We start from the raw sequence: 20,292 nt of genomic DNA on the forward strand, positions 1-20,292 counted from the left end.
GAGGATTTTTTATTATTATAAATTATTGATAATTAAAAAAGTATTTTTTAATAAATTTATGATTTTTATTTTTTATTTTTAAAATATTTAAAAATTAAGAAAATTTAGCCTTCTCAATAAACACACTCGGTAGATAGCTTCGGTGGGTGTAGCAGTAGCTTCAGAACTTTTTGTATGAATGAATTTTAAAAGAACTGAAATGATTTAAAATCTCTTTTCTATAAATATAATTCGAAAATTAAAATTTTCCGTGCTTGGGCTTTATCTAATCCAAATATAATAATAATATTTAGTTTTTTTTTTATATTAATAACATTTAGTTTATGTTGTACAAAAGATACTTGACTTTTAAATGTTTAAATTTAGTACTTGTTTGGATAGTGAAATCAAATAAGATGGTTTTAGATGAGTTAAATAAAATATTTTTATAATATTATTTTTTAAAATTATTATTATTTTGAGATTTAAAAAAGTTGAATTGTTTATTATATTTTATATAATAATTTAAAAAAATTATAATAATAAGATAAGATAAAACTATTTTTGTATCTAAATAGAACCTAAATCTTCCATTCTAAATCCATCTATTCAAATGTATTATAAATAGTATTAAAAATCTTATCTCTCAAGTTATTGCCAAATTTGAGGGTTCGAGAGATAGAAAAATAGACCTATAAGTAGGTCACCTTATAATATATAAATTTATATGAGATATTAATCCCTTAAATTGGTATTTAGTTTTCTTTTAATGAGATTGCTATTGTATTTTTATTTTCTCATGCTTAATTTTCAAGACACACAATTTAATAATTTTGATCTTATAAAATAGGAAAAATATTAACTTATAACTCTTTTATTTATAATTCTATATGATTATAATAAAATAATTAGAAAATAGTTGTAAGTATATCGGAACAAATAATACAACAGTCAAGGCTTTGATAATTTGATTTATGTGTATATAATAATTTTATGCGGAGTGTGGGATCAGAAAATCCCACCGTGGAATACGAGTCTATGAATCTCTCAGACCACATACTGAATTCTAGAATGCACGATGGTGGGCTCTATGTCCCATAATACAAACAACAAAGAGCCACGAGAAGTCCTTGGATAATTGATTAGGATACGTTTAAATAGTAAAAATATTTAAAAAGTATTGAGAATATTTATGAATAATAATAAAAAAGTAAAAATTAAATATTGAATAGTAATAAATAATAATAAAAAATTGATGAAAAATAATAATAAAATAATAAATAATAATAAAGAACGTTGAGAACACTTGAAATATTCTTAATACCGAAACCTAGCCAAGTCACATTCCATGCAAGACAATGCCAACGAGCGCCCACAATACCATCACGCTTCCAAGACGACCCTACCATGCAAGCAATTATACCAAACTTAGTCCAACTACCCTTCCAAGTTTCCAATTGCTCCGCGTGCCCCACTCCATCGATTGGGCCGGCTTGAATTAATATAAGAACTAGGCCTAGTTGATTAGTGAGACAAATTAATTGCACAACTTGGTTAGGCCATACATGAAGTAGGCGGAGCTACCCCTGATGTGGGATCTAGATAATGGTGGGCTAGCCGAAGAAAAGCGGATTGCAAGTTACAACGCACATTCTTTTCTTGGATGGCGATCGAGTTTTATCATGTATTCTGGGGTGGTCGCTCCACGTGGACTCCAACTGATCGTGCGGTGACTGCGTGGGCTATTAATAGTTATGCCTTGTTTGTTTTCCTAAAAGAGTTGAAATGAGATAAGTAAAAATAAAAATTAAATAAAATATTATTTGAATATATTTTTTTAATATTATTTTTATTTTAAAATTTAAAAAAAACTAAATTATTTATTATATTTTATATAAAAATTTAAAAAAATTATAATAATCAGATCGGACAATTGAAAATTTTTGTTGAAGTGAGCGAAAGACAATGATTTGTTCTATCCGTATTTATATGTATGGGATGTGTGGCCACAATGATTTGGTATCTTTTAGAAATTATATATTAGACTATTTAGCGAGCAAGTAGTTTTAAATTTGGTTGTTTTACGGACTTTTTCATGATTTTTGGTTGTCTAAATTCATCCTCCTCGCCAGTGTTGTATTCCATGCGGTAAAAATCATTTCAATACTCATATTCTACGGTATACGAATGTCGTGACTAGAGACAATTTTGAGAGAGAGATAAGACTTTTTCATATGGGAGTAATTTTTTTTAATTTTTATATTCATATTTTTTAATATTTTTAAAAAATAAAAAAATATATCAATATACTTAAAATCACTTCTATTATCATTCAGTAAAAAAAAAAAAAAAAAATTACCGTACCATCAAACCGATCGGTACATTTGACGCGAAAGAGTAGCGTTTTTTTTTTTTTCTCATATACATAACTCCTTCAAATTGCAACTCCCGATAAATCATGTCCAGCCATAATGCATTAATTAAGTGCCTTAAAACTTTAAAAGCTAATTAATATGTCAAGCACAACAACTGGGCATACGAAGAACAAGGGATCTCGTTTATTTTTTATAGATGAAAAGAAATAAATTAAAAATAAAAATAAAAATTAAATAAAATATTGTTAAAATATATTTTTTAAATATTATTTTTATTTTGAAATTCGAAAAAATTGAATTTTTTTTTTATTTTATGTAAAAATTTAAAAAAATTATAATAATTAGATAAGATAAATTAAAATAAATTGTTAGTAGGTTGAGTGTGCTTAACTAGAGGGGAGCTAATTGAGTGGATCACTATGTCACAACGTGCTTAATTGTCTTTTTGTGTTAAAGACCAAATACGTAAAAGTTTGTTCGATCTTCTATGCGAGACCTATATTGACACCATTTCATACTAAATACGGAGTATTTTGATCATTTCATTTTATATTAATATCAATGTACTTCATGTTGAAAGTAGCTAATTGGACTTGTGCCATAAATGTTGTGCATCAAAATTAATTAGAATAATGTTAAATACAAGTCCTAAATAGACAAATTTCATATAAGTTTTTTATAAAATAATAGGTCTCATTAATAAATAATAATTTTGTTTATATTTTTTTAAAGTGAGGTCTACTTTTTTACAAAGGTTTGTATGAAACTTATCTATTTAAAATTTATATAAATCATTTCTCAATTAATTAGCACGTACGTCCTGCACTGACAGCAGCTCAATGCGAATTAAAACTCTACAAAAATTTAAAATAAAACTATTAGATTTTAATATTACATCACTATCATTATTTTGAAATTTTTTCACACTCATCAATACAAGGATTTAATTTTTATCATAGTTTTTTATCATAAATTTATAACATTTATCTTTTTTTAATTTTTTTTAAATGTGCGAATGCATTTATAATTTTTGGGACCTTCGTCTTTAGAGTACTGGAATTAGCTTAGTCAAATGTTTGTGCTTAGCTAAATTTTGACTAAGTAGTTCAAAAGTAATCTGTATTGGAGTAGTCAAAACTTCACTTTTGAGCTATATTATATTCATCCATTTTTCTAAATTTAGTCAATCACTATTCATCTCTAAAATAATATTTTACTCTAAAAATATTTCCAATTGCTACTATTGGATAATTAAGTTGAAGAAAAAAATAATTAAGAAACAATAATTTTAAGTAAAAATTAAATTATTAATTAATATATAGAATATATTTGCAAAATATTATTAAAATATCTAATATTATATTACTATTTTGACTTTTGAATGAATAGTCCAATATGAATAATTAACCTCTCTAATAGTTTTGACTTGAAGTCAAAATCTCAATTTTTAGTCAAATTTTAGACTTCATAATAATTAGACCATTACCAATACTCGTATGGGGCATTTTTATTTTGAAAGATACCCACGATCCTTTTGCCCCTTTAGCATATTTTGTACGATTAAAAAAAAAAAGATAATCGGGCGTGTTTCTTCTACTGCAATAAATTTTTAAGCGACTAATACTAAACTAGTCAAATTTGTATTTAAATATGAACTCAAATCTTATTACATGCAAAACTATCCGAAAATAACACAAAAAATATTAAATCACTATGGTTCTTCTTCAGGTTCATTAAAATGGATTATGATATTTGCTGGGAGAGGAAGAATTAAAGCTAGAATTGAAATAAAATCAGCTGAATCAATTGTGATCGGGCTTGAATATCCAGTGTTCTATTCAAGTTCAATAGCGGGCTGGTTAGTTTGGGAAGTAAGATGAGATAAAAATATTGTGAATAATAATTTATGAATAGTAATGAGATAGTTTGAATTGAGTATTTTTTAAATTTTAGGAAATGTGAGAGAAAAATTTGAATAAAAAAATATTATAAAGTTAAAATATTGTTAGAATGTAGTTTTATAATTTTATTTTTATTTAAAGATTTGAAAAAGTTGAAGTATTTTTTATTTGAAAGTTTGAGAAAATTGTAATGATTATTTTAAAAAGTTGTAATGATTAGTTTGAAAATTTTGTATTTAAATCATGCTTGGGAAGGAGATGAGATGATATAAAATAAGATGATTGAAGATTTTGAGATGAAATTATTTCTAAAGGCTTGTTTGTAAAAAGTTTTCATCTCAAAATTATCATTTCATCTCATCTCATTCCCAAACATCACTTAAATACAAATACTTTCAAACTAATTATTACAACTTTTTCAAACTAATCATTACAACATTCCCAAACTTTCAAACAAAAAATAAAAAAATAATTCAACTTCTTCAAATTTTCAAATAAAAATAATATTAAAAAATTATATTCTAACAATATTTTAACTTTATAATATTTTTATTTAACTTTTTATCTCTCATTTTCCTAATTAAATTATTTCATTATTATTCACAAATTATATTACTACTATTCACAAAATTATATCTTTAACTCACACTCCAAGCTTATCCTCACTCTTCTCAGTCGCAAGATGAAAAATTGTGGTGTAGATAATGCAAACTATACGACGGTGATGTGACAATATTTAATTTGTAAGAAAAATTTATAAATTTGAATATTGCAAATAAAATCGTGCTATATAATGATATTAATGATGTATTTTTAACCGAATAAAGATAAAAATGAGATGAAAATTTTATGAATAATAATAAAATAGTTTATGAATAATAGTGAGATAGTTTGAATTGAATATTTTTTGAAATTTTAAGATATGAGAGAGAAAAAAATAAATAAATAATATTATAAAGTTAAAATATTATTAGAATATAGTTTTATAATATTATTTTTATTTAGAGATTTGAAAAAATTGATTTTTTTTTTGTTTGAAAGTTTGGTAAAATTGTAATGATTAGTTGTAATAATATTTTATTCAACTTTTAATTTTTATCTAAAACCATCTCACCTCATCTTACTATCCAAACGGGACTTATTTATTATTTTTTTAATTTCTGTTGGCTTGCACATGCAACAGCAGGTGACTAAGGTAAGGTAGCAATGGGGCTTTTTGAGCAGAGCAAAAGGGCGGGCTCAATGGTAAGGTCATTTAGGCCCTCTCACCGTATGTAAGACTTCAAAAATAAAAATAATGTATTTTTTTAAAAATTTTTAAAAAATAAAATCATTTTATTAAATAAAATTTGAAATAATTTAATATTTTTTAATGTATGCAAGGCCACATAATACTAAATCTAATATTTAATACAATAAACTATTTATATTTTAAATAAATTTTTTAAGATCTTGTTAAATTGAGGTACAAAATTTGTATTGATACCTCTTGTATTAATAAATTCAAAAAAACTTTATTGAAAATTCTGAAGTAAATGTGAACTCTTCTACGTACATATTTTTTGCTATTTTATTGATGTAATTAACTAAAATACTTATTTTATATTAAAAAGATATACAATTAATCACATTAACAGAATGCATAAAGAGTACAAAAATGACTGTACATAGAATTTTTGCCCTTGATAATCGCTAACGATAATGGTAGGCATGATTTATTTGAGCCGTTTATTTGCAGTATAATTGGTAGCATTCTTCTATGGGTTAATTAACCAAAAAATTAATTATGATCTGTTTTGCTAAATTATTATGCTATTTTTTCCCATTCATGATCGGATCAGCGAAATTTGTTTTTCCCTTCTGCAGACTCTGAAGACCAAAGAACCCTTGATTTCATTCCAGGATTTTCCTAAGTACGTGGGGCTGATTTGCGTGAAAAAGTACTGTTAAATAATCTAGAGTAATGCTATATACAAATTACAAGTTTCATACAAATTTTTTATAAAATAATAGATCCAACTAATAAATAATAATTTTTTTTTATACTTTTTTAAAGTGAGGTCTATTTTTTTACATAAGCTTGTATGTGACTTATTTATTTAAAACTTGTACAAATCATTTCTCGATAATCTAGAATCACCCTTCTAAAAAATGTTACACAGTGTGGGACTAATGCTTGGGCAAGCAACTGCGGTTGTCATAAATTCCTTTGAAGAGCTAGACCGAATAGCCGTGAATGAGCTCAAGTCAAGACTCCAGAAATTTCTCAATGTTGGTCCCTTCACCCTAACATGGGCGCCACCGCTCAGTTCTGATGAGCATGGCAGCCTACAGTGGGTTGGACAAGCACAAAACCGCACCCGTGGCATACATTGGCTTCGGAAGGGTAATAACACCCCCACCTCATGAGCTGGCGGCTTTGGCAGAAGCACTAGAGACAAGTAGGTTTCATTTCTTTGGTCATTTCGAGGCAACGTAGACGAAGAATTGCCGAAGGGACTTATAGAAAGGATTAGTTCGAGAAGAAAAGTTGTTCCATGGGCTACCCAAATGGATGTCTTGAGACATCGTTCGGTAGGAGTGTTTATGACTCCCTGCGGATGGAACTCAGTTTTCAGTTTTGGAAAGTATTGTGGGCAAGGTGCCAATGATTTGTAGGCCATTTTTCGGTGACCAGATGCTGAACATGAGGGTGGTAGAGCCAGTGGCATTGGCCTGGGGATTGAGGGTACGGTTTTCACTAAAGATGGAGCAGTAAAAGCCCTGGAACTAACTTTGTTGAATGAATCAAAGAGTTCAGCTTCATCCAATTCCAGCCACCTTGCTTAATAAATTGAGGACACGTAAGATCAAAGAGGAGTCGTTGGAAAAGCATGGAGAGTAATTGTTCGGTGGATTGATTATTGGTCTTTTGATGTTAAGAATTATGTCTTGATTAGGTGTCACGGCGGCGCTTATTGCGTTGGCTAGTTTTTATGTTGTTTTGTTTGTGGTTAAAGAGTAAAGTGTCGGTGTTTATAATATTATTTTTTAATATTATTATTATTTTAAAATTTTAAAATATTTAATTATTTATTATATTTTATGTAAAAATTTATAAAAATTATAATGATGAGATGAGATGAGATGAGAACTCTTATCAATCCAAACTAAGCCTTGTCCGGTTTGGATGTACGAAATATTTTATTTTCTGTTTCAACGTGACATCAAGATTTAGTATTAGTGTTGTTTGAAAACTTTAATATCACATATTATTTATGTGATATAATTTAATTTATAAGACTCAAATGATATTTTAAATAAAATGATGTGAAGTAGATAATATATACTGTTAAAGTATTCCAATAGAATAATTGTAAAGTAGATAATATAGAGTATTCCAATAGAATTATTGTAAAGTAGATAATATATAGAGTTAAAGTATTCGAATAGAATTATTATTAATACTACGCCAATCCTTCCTCCAAGCAGGCTACATCGCATAGTAAGGGGTATTTTCATCCGTCAAAAGCGACTGATTTTCAATAAAGTATGATCAACAAATGATAGAAAAAAAAAATGCCAGTCACCACATTTGGTACCGATTGAGTCTTGATAATTTTTTTTTTATTTAATGATTAAGAAAGTATTTTTTAGTGATGGTATAAATTATTTAAAAAAAAATGAAAAAAAAAATAAATAAAAAACGCTTTTTGTTCTTATCGGAACAGATCTCGTGCTAGCGCTGCTCAAAAAATATAGTATATAATAAAAATTGAGACAGAGAGGACAGAAGGAGTGATAAAGAGTTGGCGGCTATATTTATTTATGAGCGGGGCTACTCGCTCATTTGGACTGGACATTTTGTCCTTTTTATTTTATTTTATTTTTTTTCATTCATATTTTTTTATTATTTAAAAATATTTTTAAAAAATGTATAAGAAATATGAATACATTAATAACATTTCTTTAATTATTGAGTAAAAAAAAATTAAAATACACGAAGGGGTAGACAAATTAAATAGACAAAATAGTATTTTATTTATTTATTTATTCTCAATTCAATTGTAATTGAATGTGTGGAGAAGTCAAATTGAAATTTGGGACAAGCAAGCTCTTGGAAATCTTGCTTTTAAGAGATCTCTCGATTAATGGCCATTTTTTTTTTTTTTTTTATGGAATTAATGACCATTCTTAAACGCAGATACAGAGCCACTTGAGTCGAAACCTTGATTCATTTTGACAAATGCACTGAATGAAGAACGAACCTTTATCGCAAGCGCTACTAGGCCAAATCATTCACGATACTACTCTCTCCGTTAGCTCGAGGCCCTTTACGTTGCGCTAGCTCTCTGCGTTAGGGAAAAATAGCATACGGAAATGGAAGAAAAAAGGTCAAGTCTTGAGTCACCATTGATTCCAATAGCACAAGGAAAGGCATTAGAATCTAGAAAGGGATTCGACAAAGAGGATATTATAGCAGAGGTGAAGAAGCAGCTGTGGTTAGCAGGGCCACTTGTGCTGGTTAATCTCCTGGTGAACGGTTTGCAGGTGATCTCAATCATGTTTGTGGGTCATCTTGGAGAGCTAGCTCTTGCTGGTGCTTCCATGGCCAGTTCTTTTGCATCAGTAACTGGTTTCAGCTTGTTGGTATGAAAGTCTACTCTTCTTATCTTCTTTTACGTTGCTTAGCTTATGGCTTTATCTGCTTTAGCATAATAGAAAGGTTTTTAATTTTATTATATTTATTTATTTTTCTTGAAGATGACGATGCCTCTCCTTTTATTTATTTGTACTTTGGACTTTGTCATTCCACCGTAAGCCTCCTTCACTACCATTAGATATCAAAATTTGTATTCTTAGCATGAGTTATTTTCAGTAGAATCACAATGAACGGTGCAAATTGTGATTTTTTTTTGTAAAATAGAGGACGTGATATATCGGTCTTAATCTTTTAGGGTTAAAAAAAAGTATAAAACATTTTAATTAGAGAGTTGAACGTGTATTTTCTTTCTCATTTATTAGTATGATGGAAAGGAATTGGTTGGGGAATTGATTTCTTCAAGCCGGAAGCATGCATACTCTGCTTTGGCTGCCAAAGGCTTGTGATCTATGTATAATCCTGCCTATAATTAATTTACATGGGAGCTGATTAATGTTATTGGGACACATCCAATTTCATCTGATCAATGATGCTGAAGGTTGAGGGTATCTTGTAAATCTAACATCTAAGATCCTGGATTCCTTCAAATTCTTTAGTGGGAATGAACATAATTCCCTTACTTCAGATTCTTCTCTTCTCCTCTCTAATTTAACAGTTGCTCGATCTTTGTTTTAACTGGCTGCAAACATTTCTTAATATGATCGATGATCTTAGTTTAGTCTCTCTCTTTGGTTGGATAGATTGGAATGGCAAGTGCATTAGACACATTCTGTGGTCAGTCCTACGGTGCAAAACAGTATCACATGCTTGGTATACACATGCAGAGGGCTATGCTTGTTCTTCTACTGGTCTGCATTCCCCTTGCCCTTATATGGGCCAATGCCGGCCACATCCTTGTATTCTTGGGACAAGATCCAGAAATCTCAGCTGAAGCCGGTCTTTATGCTCGGTTCATGATACCTTGCATTTTTGCTTTTGCGATCCTTCAGTGTCATGTTAGATTCTTAAAAACCCAAAGTAAGGTAGCTCCCATGGTGGTTAGCACTGGAGTTACAACATTATCTCATATACTCATTTGTTGGATTCTGGTATTTAAGTCCGGCCTTGGAAATAAGGGCGCGGCTCTGGCAAATGCCATATCTTATTGGATCAATGCATTGTCATTGATAATTTATGTTCGAATATCTCCCTCCTGTAAGAAGACATGGAATGGATTTTCAAAAGAAGCATTTCGTGGGATCCTTGAGTTTCTAAAACTGTCCATTCCCTCGGCTGTAATGATCAGGTAAGTTTCTGGTTCCAACTCTTTTGAACCTTCTATTTTTCTTTGTTTGAAAATTTGATAGAAAAAAGATAAACAAGCAGCCAAAAATAAAATGAACAAAAGTTATTTATAATGCTAATTTCCCACGTTCATTTTGTGGAGCAGCTTCGAAATCTGGTCATTCGAAATGATGGTTCTTTTATCTGGTCTTCTACCTAACCCAAAGCTTGAAACATCAGTGCTGGCAATCAGGTTTGTACTGTAACCTATACTAAGAACATACCAAGAACACATGTTGGTGTGCATGCCATAAAAAAGGCGTAACAGAAACAATTTCCCCCCTACTAACGATTTGTGGTGTATTCCCAGCCTTAACACATGTTCGTTGGTTTATATGATACCCCTCGGGCTCAATGGTGCAGCAAGGTGATTCTGAGCTAAATTGGGCAGCTGCATATCCTCTAGTTTGCGACTCTTTGTTTACCAACAATTCTTTTTCTTCTCTGTTATTTTAGCACAAGAGTCTCAAATGAACTGGGTGCTGGGAGACCGCAAGCAGCTCGCCTAGCAGTACGTGTTGCTGTAGCGATGGTTGCTACAGAGGGCATTCTGGCAGCCACTATCATGATAGTGGGTCGTAATGTTTGGGGCTACTGTTACAGCAAGGAAGAAGAAGTAGTAAGATATGTGGCAGAAATGTTGATCTTGATTGCAGTCTCCCACTTTTTTGATGGTCTTCAATCTGTGTTTTCAGGTCTGTGGCAAACTTTATGTTCTGCCTTTTCTATTCACTGAAAACAGTTAAATTAATTTTCTGTACGCTTAATAAACGAAGGACCACCAATTTCCAATGATAGAGAAAGTAGCACCACTACTGTGGAGTCCTAGCTGATATGCAGTGTATAACATATAGAAGAAATCCATGGAAAATAGAATTTTTCTAAGCGCACATTCTCTTGCTCACATCTAAATCTTATTTCTTGTAATGCAGGTAAGCTGATACTTTGGGCCATCATTACTAGAAAAACAATATTAATTCTGGTTATAATTTGATTGAAAATTTCAGGCACTGCAGCAGGGTGTGGATGGCAGAAGATAGGGGCTGTTGTTAATCTAGGAGCTTATTATGTTGTGGGCATTCCCACGGCTATCGTATTAGCTTTTGTCTTCCATTTTGGTGGAAAGGTAAAGGAGTTGCCTAGCTTTTCCATTGCTAGCTAGCTTTATGTATGTAATCACATCCTTGGGTTGAATAAAGCACTTATTTTGTGTCTGATCTACAGGGACTGTGGTCGGGAATTATAGTAGCATTGTTTGTGCAAGCATTGGCCTTGGCGATAATAACTCTATGCACTGATTGGGAGAAAGAAGTAAAGTACTCTGAACATAAACTGTCATAGATATCATACCTCAAGTCAATTTCATCTGATGCTTATTTTTTCTTTCATTTTGTAGGTGAAGAAAGCTGATGATAGAGTACATAATGCAATGACCGCATCACAGTCTTGAAAGGCACAAAGCTAGAGGACTTGAGCAAGAAGCTAGAGGAACAAGTTATTCGCTTGTTTATTTCTCATTAGCTAGCTGTTTGTAGCACGTTTGGTAATATTTGGTTCTGCAATATTGTGGCAGCCGTACGTGGTTTTGGAGGCAGAGCAGCTTCTGATTGAAACTAATTAATCGTGTTCGGAAAGGGTGAATTTCCAAAATTTTCTCAATTTATTATTCATAAGAACTTATAATTTCACATTTATTTCGGGGACAAACAAAAATGCAAATACGGAATCTTGAAAAAAAAAAAAATAGAATTCTAACAAAAAATCTTCGTTAATCCGAGATCGGTAATATGTTCAAAATTTCTTCGGGGCCCCTTGTATTTTACTTTAAAAGGACGCTTCTTTAATTAATTATAGTTGTTTAGAGAGAATTTTATACATATAACTAGCAACCAAGATTTATCTGTGAATTTAAAATTAAAGTATAAGAGTAGTACTGTTTTACCGCTAGCTCCATCTGGAATTTAATTTGTCAAGAGAGAGTAGTATCAGTACTGATCGTGTGAATTATACAACTTTGATGTGAATATTATAACATGTTTACTTTATAAGCATATAATATATAATGTGTGAGGATTGAGATTAAGATCATATTGGAATAAGATATTCTATTTATAAGTCTTACATTATTAGATTGTAATGTAAACTCTTTACACGTGTATGTTTATTTTATTCTTTAATTAAAGTCGGTACATGTATCAAATTTGGAATGCAAAACAAGAATAAATTGTTGTAAAGAATGCAGTCTAAAAGAAGATGGATTATCTAATCCAAAATGCCACAAGGCTACATTAGATTGAATTGAGAAATAAGATGTAGGAGTAGAAGATTTCCTGAAAATAGTAGATGGCTGAGAAAAAGTCAACTTGTAGAGGCCATCTTGCATTTCACCCATACCAATCATCTTCGAGATTACTAGGTCCTGCAAGAAACAATGATGAGGTTTAAGAATTAAACAACATTATGATGTTTGAGTAATTTTGCTGACTACTAGGAGATTGAAAGTAAAACTACGTACACATAAAACATTGGTGAGAATAAGAGAGGAACTTAAAGTAACATCACCAATATGTGTAACCTGAGCAAATGTACCATTAGGTAATTTGACTGAATGAGAGACAATAACAGGCTTGCTGGTATAGAAACATGGAGAATAAACCATATGTTCTGATGCACCATTGTCAATTATCCAAAAATTTGAGTGAAATGAATTAACAAAGGCACAAACAGAGTTAGATTTACCTAAAAAATTAGGAATTAAAGCCATGTTCACCGAAGGAGGTAGAGAGGAAGCAACTGGTTTGAGTAAGGCTAGTAATTACTGATATTGATCCGCAGTAAGTGGCAAGGAAGACGAATCAGTGTTCTGAACAGCATTGGCAGAGGCATTGACACCTTTAGTCTAATCTTGAAATTTATAGTTAGGAGGATATCCATGGATTTTGTAGCACTTGTCAACTGTATGGCTAGAAATGCCACAGTGACTACAAGTGACCTAGCTACGGGTAAAAGGTTTGAAATTCCTAACTACAATGTCTGGCTTGGCAGCTAAAGCAACAAACTTAATAGATACAGAAGGAGTATGCCTCTGACTAACTAGCCTTTGGCGTTCTTCTAGTATAACAAGACTAAAAGCTTTGTTAATAGATGACAGAAGTTCTTGTGGCACCCTCGACCCCCACGTGTTATTTATGTGGAGTTTGTGACACCGAGATAATGACCACATGGATCACGCACACCAACGACTAATGCTCAGAGTGTATACAACATGCAATAAGCGTACAAAAAATATTCACAGTGGAGAAATAAAAAGGTCTTTCTTTATTAAGTACCATAATTTGTTCAAAAAAAGTAAAATAACTTTACAAGGATTATACAGTCATCCGATAGATAAATTAAAAACAAGAAATAACATAAGGGAAACAAATCTCATAACGCTGAACAATAACAGCAACTCAGACCTCCGGCGGAGCTGATCCCTCGGGTTCATACTCGGGCTCTGCGTCAGACTCTACGGCACCATAAGACAGAACCGTAGGGTAAAACACCATAATGAGATTATGACATCTCAGCAAGTAATTAACCAAAACAACATCCAATAGATTTAAAATACATTAATAATCACGCGTCCCCATACGGACAAATAAGCAGAATAACAACCCACATTATTTTTTCCTAAAAATACACTTTTAATACTCACACCAAAAATCTCATTTTTGGCCCCGATCATAATTATTACAAAATTACACATGTACCACGGTCTCTCCTATGGACCGTCCGCACACCCTGGCTCTCATCATCACATCACGGGTAACGTCCGTGCATGAGACTTCGTAAGGAGTGATGCTCAGTTCCACACACAGCGCGTACATGGCCAAGCATCCTTTAACCACGCCAGCCAAAAGGTCATGGAATCGGTACAAGAGCGTTACCGTCTCTTCCGTTCCCGTCGTCGCCCTGCGACAACTCAGGGGATGTCACATCAGTCTGTAACGCTCCTGAGTTACCAGAGGAACTCCACCGAGATAATGCCCCATCTCGACTTGGGGTCGTGAAACACACGCACCCACATATTCAGTCTCAATTCCAACATATAACGTGACATCACAGCACAATTTATTATAAAAGATAAATTGCATTACAACAGCTTATTGGAATAAATATTAAATATCTCATTTACAATAAAATAATCCTCTATTTACAATTATACAGTTTCACAAATACATGCGTAATCCCAACCTCCAATCCGGCCCAAGGCCCAACACCAAAACCAACTATAATCACAACCCAACACTTTAATGACCTAAGGCCCAATTTCCAACAAAACTAACAGATCAACAATTTACAAATAACAATTATAACAATTTCATTTTAAAACTAAAAAATTATATACAAAAATGGGAAATAACTCTGAAAGATCAAGCGAAAGGAAGTGTTGCTCAAGGTGACGGCTCAATGGCGGCACACGGTAGAGCTCACGGCAAAGCAGTGCCAAAAAGGCCTCTCAACTCACGGGTTGGGTCAATTTACAAGAGGATGGAAACTCCACTCACTACAAACTAACAATTTCACTAAGAAACCAAGTGAAATTCACAATTTTAGAATCAAATAGAGCTCGGCAGAAACGACACAAGCTCACGGGTTCACCAACAAATATTCTCAAAACAAATCCTTAAACATCTAGAGATGTAAAATGCTTTAAACGAAAGAGGAAAGATGAAGAACTAAGAGGATTTTATTGAGGAACCCGTGGACTATAAATAGACCGAGTGTGGCGGTTTGCGAGGTATGCATGTCGCACGGGTGGAAGAAAAGCAAAAACGACAGCAAGCAGTGGAAGCTTGAGGTGGAAGTGAAAGTGGCCGCGAGGATCGACGGATTGATAGCGAGCATTTCGGAGTCCCACTGAACAACACCGAGTAGCTCATGCAAGAATGAGGTGGATGGTAGTGGCCGCGTGGAGCGGCAGCTGGACAGTGAGATTCGGAGCCTCCACGAAACGACACGAAGCTGAAAAGTGGAAGGAGGAGGTGCTGGCTTGCGGCAGCTGCTGAATGAACAAGTAGGAGCTGGAAAATTGCATAAGAAAGAAGAAGAAAAGGAGAAGAAAGGAGATGAGGCAGTGCGGCGCAGGAAGGAACACGATGGAACCCTAAGGTTCCTCAAAATGGCATTGTTGCAACTAAAGGGGAGGAGCTGGGTTAAACCGCACGGGCTAGGCCCTTCAATGCAGAAGGCTGGGCTTCGGGCTTTACTCAGGCTGGGTTCACTTTTAAACACACACACACACGGGCTGAAATAAAAACAGCACACACACACACAAGCCCAACATAATAATATAAACACAATAAAATTAAAAATCCCAAAATAGAAACATACAAAAAAAAAAAAATTAAAATATCATAATTTAAAATAACACATTTAATAAAATAAAAAGGGAATTTAAAACACACGAAAATTAGAGACCTCACATCCATCATTAAGATCTGGCCTCTCACAGCATCAAATGCATCAGTAAGCCCCATGAGAAATGTCATCACATAACTTTGGTGATGACATGAAGCAAAGGTCTTGGATGAATTACATGTACATCCTTGACAGATGCATACTGACAATAGTTGGTAATTTAACAATTCATCCCAAAGTACCTTCAATTAAGTGAAGTAAGTACTTACATCGCTTTGATCTTGTCGTAAGGCAGAGATGGCAGTCTGTAACTCAAAAACATGAGGTCCGTTCCCCTGAGAAAATCTCTCCTTTAATTCGAGCCACATCGCACGAGAAGAGTCAACATAAATGGCACTTTGAGTGATTTTAGGGGACAAAGAATTGAGAAACCAGGAGAGGACAATAGTGTCGCATTTGCTCCACAGAGAAAACAGAGAGTCAGTTTTAGCAGGAGGATCAAGACATCCATCAATAAAACCTAACTTGTTTCTTGCCTTCAAAGAGAGAAACGTAGATCGGCTTCAGGAATGATAATTACTTGTGTGGAGCTTCTCATTGACGAGGAGCACACTAGGATGATCCGCAGTCGTTAGATAATAGGATTGCGAGGATCGGCTTCGACATGGACAACGGAAAAGGAAGAAGAGGATGAATCGTTCTTAGGCATGATTCTAGGGTTTGTGATTTAGGCAAAACAATGAAATCAAAAACGAAATTTGTGAACTCGAAATCAGATATGAGAATCAGAGGATGATGAGATCGTGAAGGAGATGTAATCGCGAAATGGAAGGCTCTGGAAAGCAAGGGTAATTGTGGAATAATAGATGCTCTGATACCATATTAAGCTCTCCAATTTCCAATGTAAGAAATTCATTGTATTAAAATAATATGTCTATACAAGACTAAAATCCTATTTATACATTTGATATTCACCTATACCACTGTTATTAATACCGTACTGTATCGGCCAGCACAGCCGGTATTTGCCGTACTGGCCACTAGGCCGATACAGGTACTATATATATTTCGTACTAGCTCAAATACCGGCCAATATTTTGGCTTGTACCGGCCGATATTTCGGTCTTAATTTTTTTTTCATTTTTTCACACTACAAGCTCATTTTTTTACCCCCAATTTAGACTAGACTATTTATAATTTATATATATATATGTATTTATATATAATTTATTCATATATAGATTATTATTTTGAAATATAATTTATATACATATATTTATATATATAATTTATTCATATATCGACTATCCCGAAATGGTATACGAAACGGTACCGGTATTGAAATATTTCGTTTCAGTATCTTGATTGGTACGGCATCCGGTACGATATTCAAAACATTGCCTATACACCATGTACCGACTTTAATTAAAGAATAAAATAAACATACACGTGTAAAGAGTTTACATTACAATCTAATACACTCTACACACCGTTGATCATGTGAAAGTCTTGATGCTCAGGCTTCTACATTAGCTAATTAACTTTGCCTTTTTTAAATGGTGTGGTGGGTTTTATAATAAGCGGTGTTTTAATGCACCGGTTTGTGCGTAGCAAAACTCTATTAAAATTGTATGTATTCGTTCTATCTAATTTTTTTAATGCTAGAAACTCAAACTAATGGAAGTGCTATGGATCATTGAAATCTTTGTAAACTTTAATATATAGTCACCTGCTTGCATGCTTATATATATATATATAACTTAAAGGATCGATCTCATTCATAATATATAATTCTTATATGAATATTTCATATTCGATCGTCTCAATTTCTTCGGATTTTCCTGGCTTTGGCTTATTACATTCAAATTATTCCCGGGGAATGACCGTGATTATGTAGCAAGAATTGATAATTGACCTGGACTCTTCCGTGAGGGTTTGCACGTACAAGAAAGCTTCAAGCAATTTACATATATACATTAATGCCTCTATGGGAGACATGATACAACAATATCGAAAGCAAACTTAATTCCCAACAGGGTTTTGTATATGCGTTTGGTCACTGATCAGCCATAAAACGTGTAAGATCATCAGTTTGATCAAGAAGTACTGGACGGCCTGCAATTACACATGCATGCACCCTCAAGCTCGAACATCTAGCTTGAGTCTAGCTTGGTGCTTCTACATCTTCAAACTCATGAATGATGTGTGCTAAGATATGACCCATATATCTAGTGTATATATATATATATCATATCAACTGGATACATATATATTATATGAGTTTAGAGGATCGCTGATCTCTAGCTTGCTTTTTTTTTACTTGCAAATTTTTCTTTCCATCTACTTTCTGTTGATAAATTAAACTTTTAACACAATCTACCACACATTTTTTTTATTTGATACCATAAATTATATATAACAAAACCGCCCTTAATGACAAGAAACTTCATTGTACAATACAACCGATTTCTCTTCAAACAAATGTCTACATTTAGTCATGATTTCGGACATATATATATATATATATATATATAGGAACGTCAGTATATGAATCTTAATTTTGATCATCGGGATTTCTGCAGATTAGCTAATGGAGCTGTAAGTTGAATATTCCTCTGCAGGATAGCACCAAATTTTCACAGCAAACTCCAGAATTTGTAAGAACTGGGGACATTGACGTAGTCACGTAATTATATATTCACAAATCACATAATTTAATGACAAGGCATACGCGTTCTCATATTCATAATTCTCTCCGTCTTCCCCGTTTTATGAGAATCACAACTTACGATATATAGCCCACTCTCTATATATGCTTCGAACTAGAGATTGTAACCTAGTTCGTAATCTTGAAACATCTTCTCAGACTGAAGAACAGAAGTACTGGAGTCCCAAGAGTTTGAGGTTGCTGAGTTTGTGTCGAAGTCGACGTTAGACCACCAAATCATGCTGTCCTTTGAACTATTCATTTCTTTGAAACAATCAAGTTCAACCATCTGATGATCTTGATCATGTGATACGAAACCCCCAGTTCTGTTGCTAAGAAAGTCATCGAGTTCAGCTTGGAAGGCTGAAACTTCAATTCCAGCAATAGACTCATGTTCTATACCATCTGCTTTAGGAACAAGAGTACTGGAATCCGTTGGAATATTATTTCCAGTGACGAAGGCCATCGAGTTATGTGAGGATGGGATAGCATGTAAAGAACTCTCCAGCTCATGACTTACCGGCCTTGTATTGCTGATTCTTGCAAAATCCTCTTGAATTATAGCTGCAGTGGGTGGTTCATAGAAGTCAACTTTTTGTCCTTGCCCAGGCTGCAGAGGACTAGGAAAGGCATGTTGCCACAGATGGGTAGGACTTTCATTCAAAGATTGCAGGCTTTGGATCATCTTTTCTTGCAGGGTATGGAACTTTGGCCACAACGCAGTGTTGTTGTGGTACAGAGGTTTTTGAAGGCTTTGAAGTTGCATATGAAGTTGTAGTCTTTCAAGGGCCGAGCTGCTTAAGGCTATTGAATAGGAGTTATCTTCTAGGTCATTGGCATCTTTTGCACCAATGGATGAAAACCGATTCATGTTGGACTCTTTGCGCCTTCCGAGCAACTTCTTCTTCAGTCTAGTGTTCCAGTAGTTCTTGATGTCATTATCTGTCCTTCCAGGCAGTTGAGCTGCAATAATGGACCACCTAAAGGTAGATGCAAAACAAGGTCGGAGTAAGAAATTAAAAAAGGAGAAGTAACAACTAATAAGAAGCCCTACAGAAGGAGATCTGGATCTATAACATGGAAGGAGTTATTCCAGGCCAAAGCATCATGGACAAAGAAAAAGGACAAGCACTTCATGGGGAAAAATTCATAGAACTGTGTGCGTGAGTGTGTGTGTGTGTGTGAGAGAGAGAGAGAGAGAGACCTGCTCCCAATACTTATATAGAGGCTGCAGATGACGTTGTCTTCTTCTTCGGAGAACCCACCGTGCTTGATGTTGGGCCTCAAATAATTTAGCCATCTAAGTCTGCAACTCTTTCCACATCTCTTTAGCCCTGTGAATTCAAACCAACCAAATGGTCAAACTTGGTCATTCAGAATTACACGCTCCTATCCAAAGATAAATGATATTAAGACAAGATGCGAGGATGAACCAATCTTCTGAGGAAGAGCAATCCAGTTTCCCCCAGTCCCATTCTGTTCAATATAGGCTTTGAGCGTGGCATCCTCTTCAGGAGACCATGGCCCCTTCTTCACGTTTGCCTTGTCACAGCATGGAGCTCGACCCATGATATCTTTCTTCCTCTCTCTTCAAGCAAATATCTGAGGCGCCTGTCTGAGATTGTTGAGAAAAAAATGGAGAAGGAAGACAGATTTATAGCTTAGAATAGTGGGTGATGTGATGGTGACAAAGAGTCTTTCACCTCACCTTCTCTCTTTCCTCACTATTCAACCCTAGTTATCTCTCTTTTAGGGTTCTTGCGAGCTAGGTCTCTCTCTCTCTCTTCCTTTTTGGATTAGTTCGTCCATCGGTAAATTCTTTAATATTCATGCAACTGGAAAAAGTATAACATGACTAATTTGAAATTAAACTACTTTATATTATCAAAATAAAAATTAAACTGCTTTTCTGATCCAATTAATTTATTATTCGAACACAATGCTGCAGGTAGATCAATTTGA

At 33.4% G+C, this 20,292-nt stretch overlaps 2 protein-coding genes and 1 pseudogene across 3 annotated transcripts; 2 read left to right on the forward strand and 1 right to left on the reverse strand.

The window, feature by feature from the left end:
- Positions 1-6,385: 6,385 nt before the first annotated feature.
- On the forward strand, positions 6,386-7,084 carry LOC121260293 (annotated as a pseudogene).
- Positions 7,085-8,496: 1,412 nt separating this feature from the next.
- Positions 8,497-11,879, forward strand: LOC121261002 (protein DETOXIFICATION 16-like). Of its 2 annotated transcripts, XM_041163132.1 has the most exons (8): positions 8,497-8,884; positions 9,638-10,182; positions 10,327-10,413; positions 10,531-10,587; positions 10,677-10,915; positions 11,228-11,346; positions 11,445-11,531; positions 11,617-11,879. In XM_041163132.1, the coding sequence occupies exons 1-8, from the start codon at positions 8,615-8,617 to the stop codon at positions 11,668-11,670; spliced, it is 1,458 nt and encodes a 485-aa protein (XP_041019066.1). In that variant the 5' UTR covers positions 8,497-8,614; the 3' UTR covers positions 11,671-11,879. The 2 variants fall into 2 exon arrangements, with proteins under 2 accessions (XP_041019066.1, XP_041019067.1); XM_041163133.1 differs by lacking the exon at positions 10,531-10,587 and having other exon boundaries at positions 8,503-8,884.
- Positions 11,880-18,214: 6,335 nt separating this feature from the next.
- Positions 18,215-19,931, reverse strand: LOC121261003 (transcription factor MYB36-like). The gene is made up of 3 exons (XM_041163134.1): positions 19,764-19,931; positions 19,535-19,664; positions 18,215-19,310 (listed from the first exon to the last, which is right to left on the reverse strand). Exons 1-3 carry the CDS (start codon positions 19,897-19,899, stop codon positions 18,446-18,448), a joined length of 1,131 nt encoding a protein of 376 aa, XP_041019068.1. The 5' UTR covers positions 19,900-19,931; the 3' UTR covers positions 18,215-18,445.
- Between the last annotated feature and the right edge of the window lie 361 nt (positions 19,932-20,292).

Source organism: Juglans microcarpa x Juglans regia, chromosome 4D, assembly GCF_004785595.1.
Source record: "Juglans microcarpa x Juglans regia isolate MS1-56 chromosome 4D, Jm3101_v1.0, whole genome shotgun sequence".
Lineage (NCBI taxonomy): Eukaryota > Viridiplantae > Streptophyta > Magnoliopsida > Fagales > Juglandaceae > Juglans > Juglans microcarpa x Juglans regia.